General features: G+C 38.8%; 1 protein-coding gene across 2 annotated transcripts in view; it reads left to right on the forward strand.

The window, feature by feature from the left end:
* Window positions 1-8970, forward strand: part of PDK3 (pyruvate dehydrogenase kinase 3) — a 60462-nt gene that overhangs the window by 30080 nt on the left and 21412 nt on the right. For both annotated transcript variants that reach the window (XM_027775718.1, XM_027775719.1), the window contains exon 5: window positions 6831-6908. In XM_027775718.1, coding sequence (XP_027631519.1) covers window positions 6831-6908 — 78 coding nt within the window. The remainder of the gene's footprint in view (window positions 1-6830; window positions 6909-8970) is intronic.

Genomic DNA, 8970 nt, shown 5'->3' on the forward strand with positions numbered 1-8970 from the left:
ATTTGGGCTAGAGGCTAATACTTGATAGCAGAGTTAATTGTATGGTGTGCTCACTGGAGAGAGACAGAGGCGGAGAGAGGAAGTGAGAAAGCACTCACCATCAGACATGGTTATGCTGCAATCCGATCATCTCCTTCTCACCCTCTTTTTGGCATTTTGGACACCCATGTACATGCACCTCATGTTTCCTAAGCTGTGGATCCAGGACTCAAACCATGTATTCAGCCGTGTGGGATCCAGCAGCCCTAACCACTACACCACTGGCTGGCCCTTTGTATGGTGAATTTTGAATAGGAAAATCTTCAAATAGAAGTAAATAAAATAACCTCCATAATCTATTTCATTTTCTTGTGTGCTGTTTTATAAAATGGATTCATGAGTATGTTGAATCTGTTGGGCTAGTTGCTGTATAAACATTTACCTTATGGAACCAGCAGATGGTGTAATGGTTATGTCACTGGACTCCCACAGCCGACTGCAGTTTGAGTCCTGGACCTGGAGTCTTGAAACTCATGCCAGACATGTGTGTGCGCATGCCCAAGATCCTGAGAGGAGAGTAGAAGAGAAGGGATTGCAGCATGGCCATACCCCCAGGGGGTGATTTCTTGCTCTCTGTCTGCTCTTTATTTTTGGCCTATTTTTATTTTTGTAAACACTGATGTATTTACAGTGTCAGTACTTCAGCCTGTGGAAATATGTATGTGCCACATCCACAGTTTTATTAATTACTTGATTACCTTTGAAAACAGGTTCTTTTTAAAGTTCATGTTATTAATTTATTTCATAAGAGAAGGATAGACAGAGGATCTAGCCATGCCCTGATACCCGCAGCTTTCCAGCCACCCAGAATTACAGGCACACATGGGCACACCCAGCATGTTCAGATCAACTCAGGACCTCTCATGTGGCTTCAGTATCAGTGGCAATTAAAATAATTTCCTAATACAAATTCTGGCTCAAATATATTGTAGATAACAGTAATTTAGAAATTATCATATTTCAAATATTGAGATTTTAATAACAATTTAGAAGTTTTCATAGAGAGTTTATTATAAGTAGAACTTGCATTTTTCTGCAGCTATAAAGGAAATGAATTTATAAGCCAATAGTGGAATTTTGGTTGTTAAGGTAGTGATTTTTTCAAGCCTTTTCATGTCTGTGTTCTTTTTTCTTGTTTTAAAAGATTTTTGCCATAGGATATGTGTGCTCACCAGAGAGAGACAGGCAGAGACAGTGAGAAGGAAAGTAAGAAATCACTCACTTGGAGGGACCAGCAGATGACGTAATGGTTACATTGCTGGACTCCCATGTAGTCGACCGTGGTTCGAGTCCCAGACCAGCAGCTTAAAACTCAAGCCGAGCACATGTGTGTGAGTGCCCAAAATCCCAAGAGGAGAACAGAGGATTGCGGTGTGGCCATCCCCCCAGGGGGTGATTTCTTACTTTCTGTCTCTCTGTCTTTCTCTATTTCTCTGGTGAGCGCACGTGCCCTATAGCAAAAATCTCTCTCAAAAAAGAAAGAGAGAGAGAGAGAAAGAAAAAAAGAGAGAGATAAAGAAAGAAAGAGAAAAAGAATCAGCTCCTCGGGGGTGGCCACGCCATAGTCCTTTAGCTTCCATTCTCCTGGGATTTGGAGCACACGGGCATATATACACTCACACGTGCAGCATGCTTTTCTTTTTTCTTTTCTTTCTTTTTTGGAGAGGTTTTTGCTATATGGTGCATGCACTCACCAGAAAGACAGAGACAGACAGAGAGACAGAAAGTGAAAAATCACTCCCCCGGGGGGATGGCCATGCTGCAATCCCTTTTCCTCCATTCTCTTCTCAGGATCTTGGGCATGCACGCACACGCGCCTGGCATGAGTTTAAGCCAACAGGTCCGGGACTTGAACTGCGGTTGACTACATGGAAGTCCAGTGACATAGCCATTACGCCAACTGCTGGTCCCTGTGCAGTGTGATTTTCAAGCCATCAGGTCCAGGACTTGAACCACAGTTTGCTGTGTGGGTTTCCAGCTCCTTAACCACTACACGACCTGCCGCCCCCCATTTCTGTGTTCTTTCACTGAAACAGAAATGTCCTGTTTGAGTCTGTACATGCTATCACACCCCCACATTCCCCAGGATCATTCATGTTGTGGCAGAATCAGTGTGACCCATCCTTAACTTTCCAGGCTAGTGGTCCCCAAGTCTAGCTTCTCTTCAGAATTACCTACTAAGCTACTGCATCAGAATCTCTGGGAGTTCATTGTATAACCTTTCCTTTTTTTTTTTTTTTAAACTTGGTATCATTATGTTGTATATACAACAAGATTTAGGAACTACTCTAGGCCTCTAGTTCCCAATCTGACCAAAAAGAACAGCTCTCGTCCGTATAACTGACTGCACCTTGAGAACGTCTTCATGGCCCAGAATATTGTTCCATTTAGTAAGTGCTCACTGCAGGTGTGTTGTGACCAGGGCATTATGACATGCTATGGGAATTTATAAAGATACATGTCAGTGTAGATTTTATTGCCCCAACATGTGTGTAGCTGGTAAACAAGAGTCTGCATTGGGTTGTCTTGAAGTTTTCAAGAACTGCAGTGCGGGTCTTACAGCAATGACACACTGTCATTTACACTCATGCTTTACAAATTCTTATTCCCATGTGGTTTTGGGACCCACACTGGGTCTTTGAGTTTCCAGGGCTTTTTCTCTTTGGACTTCACCATCTTCCACAAGTTACACTGGCGTGGAACTTTTTCTTAACAATGCTGTCATAATTGTGTTAGTGGGCAAGCTAATACCATGGGAAATCACATTTAGCGGGCTTCGGTTCTTCTCTGTTTTATAGTGAACGGAAGAGCAGCATTTAAACGTCTTTAAAGGTGTTGTGTACTTGGAGGGAGAGTTTCCTGGAGGTGTACTGGCTTTGTGTATGGATAACGAAGCAGCGTTTTTATTTCTAGATTGCTGTATTCGTGGTGGTGGAAGTCCTTGGCCAGCTGTGTGCTATCATGTCACTAGGTGGAGATGTAACATTGTTTGGTGGCGTAGCCACAGCAAAAGGCATGAGTGCTCATTTCTTTTTACAAAATTCCTTTCCAGATACTTGATGAGGTTTATGTTCTAGGAAGAAAAAAAAAAAAAAACCCTGCAAATTCAGTATAAGTCTACATTTTAACCCTCTTTCTTCAAGGTTGAAATTCAATCCAATTTTAATATCTACTTTCACACTGATGGACTTTAATTATATTTCTGCTGTTATTGATGTTTCCTGTTTTCTATTCCTCATTATTTTGTCTTTTGAGTTATTCAGTGTCTTTATCTGTGGTTCTTTATAGTGATTTTATTCTGAAAGTTTAATAAAATAATCAGAGTTTTTACTCCGAGGTCAATGAACCAAAACTTATTGTCTAAACATATCTTAACCTTATCTTTGTATCATTTTAGGTTAATAATGTCAAATTTGAACCTATTTATGTTCTACAGAGCTTATTATTTTCCTCCCTTTCTTATTTTCTTCCTCCCTCTTTTTCTAACCTCCTAATCTTAGACAAGTTGTCTATCTATGCATGCTGATGAGGGAACTATGAAAAAATCATGAGCTTTACTCTGAAGAACTGATAACCAGTTGAGAACATTGCAGATGCACCTACAAAACATTTTAATGTAATTTAAATATATGATCTTTAGAAATTTTCAAGGTGAAAATTACAGAAACAAAAGAAAACAAATTCTCTTTGGCAAGCAGTTCAGCAGTTCCTCAGATGTTAAACTTAGAGTTACTGTATGATCCAGGGGCCGGCAGGTAGCACGGTGGTTAAGGGTGTTGGACTTCCACATGGCCAACTGCAGTTTGAGTCCTGGACCTGGCAGCTTGCTTTCTCACTTCCCCGCTCTCTCTCTCAAATTAAAATGAATACATAAATAAAGTTAAATAAATTTTTTTAAAAAAACTTGGCCAAAAAAAAAAAAAAAAGAGTTACTCCATGATCCAACAGTTTTCCACTCAAACTTGGCCAAAAAAAAAAAAAAAAGAGTTACTCCATGATCGAACAGTTTTCCACTCCTAGGTATATACCCAAGAAAAATTAAATGTATGTTCACACAAAGGCTTGGACATGAATGTGAATAGCAGCATTAAAAAAAAAACAACAACAAACCTCCTTTAAGATTATTTCTTTTTTCCATGAGCAAGAGGAGAGAGAGAGGAGAAAGAGAGAAAAAAAAAAAAAAAGAGTTACTCCATGATCGAACAGTTTTCCACTCCTAGGTATATACCCAAGAAAAATTAAATGTATGTTCACACAAAGGCTTGGACATGAATGTGAATAGCAGCATTAAAAAAAAAACAACAACAAACCTCCTTTAAGATTATTTCTTTTTTCCATGAGCAAGAGGAGAGAGAGAGGAGAAAGAGAGAGCACCTCAGCAGCCCTCAGACCTCAGCCAGTGGAGTTTATGTATGCCCAGCACACTCAAGGAGGTCTCCAGATTTGAGCATGTAATCTTTCCACGTGGGACTCCCTCCAGAGTACTGTGTTTTACCACTATACCACTGTTTGGCCCCAATAGCAGCATTAGTCAAACTAGCAAAAAGGAGAGACAACCTAAATGTCTATCAGCTGATGAGTAGGTAAAGAAAATATGGTATCAAGACCAATAGATGGTTACATCGCTGAACTCCCATGTAGTCAACCACAGTTCGAGTCCTGGACCTGGCAGTTTAAAACTCACACTGGGCATGTGTGCATGCATACTCCCCCCAAAAAATCCTGAGAAGAGATGGAAGAGAAAGGATTACGGTGTGACTATCCCCCCCAGGGGATGATTTCTCGCTTTCTGTCTCTCTGTCTCGCAGGTGACCACACACAACCTATAGCAAAAAATCTCTCTTAAAAAAAGGAAAATGTGGTATGTTTTTACAATGGAATATTATTCAGCAACAAAAAGGAATGAAGTACTGATACACGCTGCAATGTACATGTCTGTTTAAACATGCTAAGTGAAAGAAACCAGACACAAAAGGCTACATATTACATAATTTTGTTTATGTGAAATGTCCAGAATAGCAAATCTATAGAGACAAAGTAGGTCCATGGTTGCCTAGGGCTGGGTGGAGGGGACCAACTGCTAGTGAGTACAGGATTTTTTCTTTGGAGTGTTGAAAATGCTGTAAATTTGATTGTGGTGATAGACACACATCTCTGCAAATAAAATAAAGATCACTGAATTGTAGGTGCAGTTTAAATAAGTGAATTGGATGATATGAGAATCATAGCTCAATTAAGTTTTTTTAAAGAATTATTTTATTTATTTGTTTGCTTTAATTTGACCAGAGAGGAACAGAATGAGAGAGAGAGAGAGAGAAAGAAAGAGAGATTGAGAGAGAGAAAGGGGAAGGGAAAGGGAAAAAGCAAGCTGCCAGGTCGGCTGTGTGGGAGTCCAGGGCCCTCAGCCACCATGCCACCTGCCAGCCCCCATATCTCAATTAAGTTTTTTAAGTAAAATAGTTTATCAAAACGTTTAAAATTCATCAAGCCAAGGAATATTTATTGACCACCTGCACAGATGCTACATTAGATTCTATGTGAGTTATAAAATGTAAACATACACCCTGACCTCCAATTCTTTATAGGTCAGGAGAAAAGGCACACATGCAATAATTCATAATATACTTTTGCTTTCTGAATTTGTTTTCCCTCTTTTGAACCTCCTGAACTCCCTCTTTGACTTATTTCTGTAATGGCCCTGATTTTCTTACCCTATGTCATTTTTTGTCCCTTTCAAAATCAAGCTTTTGATAAATATCAACCACAACCTGTCACTTTTCACTAACTTAATTATTTTAAAGCAATAGTGGTAACTCCAATAACTTAAATTGTCTGACTCGTAAAAACCCATTTGTTCAGCAAATACTTATTTATGTTTCATTTACAAATAACTCTGGCAGATCATAAGACTGTTGCCATTATTACTTTTATTTAATTTGCTCTAAGGTGAATGCACTCACCAGAGAGACACAGAGAGACTGAAAGCAAAATTTCGCTGTCCCCCCCAACCCTGGAGTCGTGGGGATGACCATGCTGCAATTCCTTCTCCATTCTCCTCTCTGGATTTTGGGCATGCACCTCCTGGTCCAGGACTCAAACCATGTAGTCAACCACATGCGATTCAGCTGCCTTAACCACCATGCCCCCTGGCTAGGCCCAGTATTACTGTTTTTCAAATTATAGCAAATATCCTTTTGTTACAATTTAGCCAGGTTGCATGTTGCTCAGAAGTATAGTCCTGAGTTCATAGATTTTCATGAAAAATACTTTTTTTAGGAATATTTAAAAATTAAACAAATGTAGGCTTGATATAGAGCTATCCAAATTATTATTAGTCCAATATCATGATACTGTGTTCGTTCAGACTTTTAAAAAGAAACATTTTGTTTTAAAGCCAAAGAAGGCTTTTTTAAAAAGTGGTAATTGAGAGACCACAGATGGCATAATGGTTACATTGCTGGACTCCCACATAATCTACTGCAGTTCAAGTCCCAGACCTGGCAGCTTAAAACTCACACTGGGCACATGTGCACGTATGCCCAAAATCCCAAGAGGAGAATGGAAGAGAAGGGACTAGCACGGCCATCCTCCCGGGCGGTGATTTCTCATTTTCTGTCTCTCCAGCAAGCACATGTGACCTAGAGTAAAAGTCTCTCTCTCAAAAAAAGTGGTAGATTTATTCTAAATCTGTCAATTTAATTCTAAATCTGTCAGTTTAGACCGTGTGCGCGCGCGCGTGCGTTATGCTTATGTTATTGGTGGAGCAGTTAAACTTCTTTGTTTCCTTCCAGATGCATATGAGACAGCCAAGATGCTCTGTGAACAGTATTACCTGGTAGCCCCAGAACTGGAAGTTGAAGAATTCAATGGTAAAAGAAAAAGAATTTTAATCTTTAATACAAAGGAACTGCTTAAAAAACTAATTATACTTGACCTGTATTTCAATGAGATCCTAAAACTTGGCTGCTTTTTCATCTGTTTCTTTTTGAAACTTTTTCTATACCTTTGGACATGCAGACGTACTTGTCATAAGGAGTTTTTGTACAGGAGTGTGTAATATAGTAGACGCCCAAAGTGTTTGGAACAGAAGTAAGCAAGTTCGAAACGTACAAAGGCAGAAATGGGAAAGTCCTCAAAATAGCCTATGCAAGCAGTCGATGAACATGAGGAAAAGTGTTTAACTTTACGAATCAAAGAAGGGCAAACAAAAACACGGAGAAATGCTATTTTTATCTTTAAAAATAGCAATGATTAAAACATGTTAATGCTTTGAATTTGTGCCCAGAAAAATACTTGGTTACTAAAACATGCATTTCTTATATAAGTTTATGTTTAACTTTACGAATCAAAGAAGGGCAAACAAAAACACGGAGAAATGCTATTTTTATCTTTAAAAATAGCAATGATTAAAACATGTTAATGCCATGAATTTGTGCCCAGAAAAATACTTGGTTACTAAAACATGCATTTCTTATATAAGTTTAAATTGATATAGCCTTTCTCAAAAATGCTGACAATGCTTTTCCTCTGTGGCCTAGTAAATTAAATGAATAGTGGTCATATCCTGTGGTACAGTAAATTAAACTTCAGAAAATATATTATAATAAAATACAGATGTACATAGATTTATGATAAGAATGATGATCAAAATATTCTTTTAGAGGAAAGATCAAAAAACAACCAGAGGGTTATTTAAATAAATTGTGGTATACCCGTAAGAGAGAGAATATTTTGCAGCCATTCAAATAATGCTTTACAAGAATAATGTCTTGGGGTCAGCAGGTGGCATAGTGGCTAAGGTGCTGGACCCCTCTATGGGTGACTGTGATTTCTGTGAAGGACCCAGTGGCTTGAAAAGTATGCTGGGTATGTCTGTGTGTGTACCCAAAATCCCAGTAGGAGAATAGAGGAGAAGGGATTGCAGTGTGGCCATCCCCCCATGGGGTGAGTTCTCACTTTCCCTCTCTCTGTCTTTCTCCAGCAAGCACACACATCCTATTGCAAAAAACCTAAAAATAAATAAATAAGTAAATAACCTTTAAAAAACAAAACAGAATAAGGTATGGGGGAAATTGAGAAGTTTTAAAGTTTTTTTTTTTTTTAACACAGGCTGTGAAAGTTTGTAATAGTGCACTTTCATTGAAAAATAGTTTGAAAGATTGATACTACCAAGATGCAAACAACAGCTCTCTGGAAAAGTGGGGTTATGGTTCATTTTTACCTCAGTCACATGGTCCTGTATTTATTCTATTCTTTTACTTGTAAATGATGAAAGAGCCATGCTTATCTTAAAAATACAAATACAGAAATATGAGTAAAAAGCGAAAGCCCCCACTAGTCTCTCAGTCCCATATAGACCTTTATTTTTTACATCAATAAGGTTAAAACTATACATGTTCTATAAGTTCCCCTTGAAGATCTTTGAATGTATTATGTTACATGATTATCCATAGCGTAGGTAATCTTAATTTTATTTAACCATTTCCCAATGAGTATACATTTAGGATTTCCAAATTTGCTATATTCCATATAATGAGCAATGAAGGGTGTGTATGTGTGTGTGTGTGTAGGGTGAACATATGGAAACATTTCTGCAGACTAGATTTCTAGTTGTAGAATGACTGAATTCTAGGTGTGGGCATTTATAATCAAAGATAAACCAAACTCCTTCTCAAAAATATACCAAAAATGGGGCCAGCAGGTGGTTGCTGGACTCCCACATGGCCAAGCATGGTTTGAATCCCAGACCCAGCAGCTTGAAACTCACACCGGGCACATGTCCATGCATGCCTAAAATCCTGAGAGGAAAATGGAGGAGAGGGAACTGCAGTGTGGCCATCTCCCCTGGGGGTGATTTCTCACTTTTCCTCTCTCTCTCTCTGTCTTTCTGGTGAGCACATTTGCCCTATAGCAAAAATCTTTCTCTCACTG

Source organism: Tupaia chinensis, unplaced genomic scaffold, assembly GCF_000334495.1.
Source record: "Tupaia chinensis unplaced genomic scaffold, TupChi_1.0 Scaffold000600_1, whole genome shotgun sequence".
NCBI lineage: Eukaryota > Metazoa > Chordata > Mammalia > Scandentia > Tupaiidae > Tupaia > Tupaia belangeri.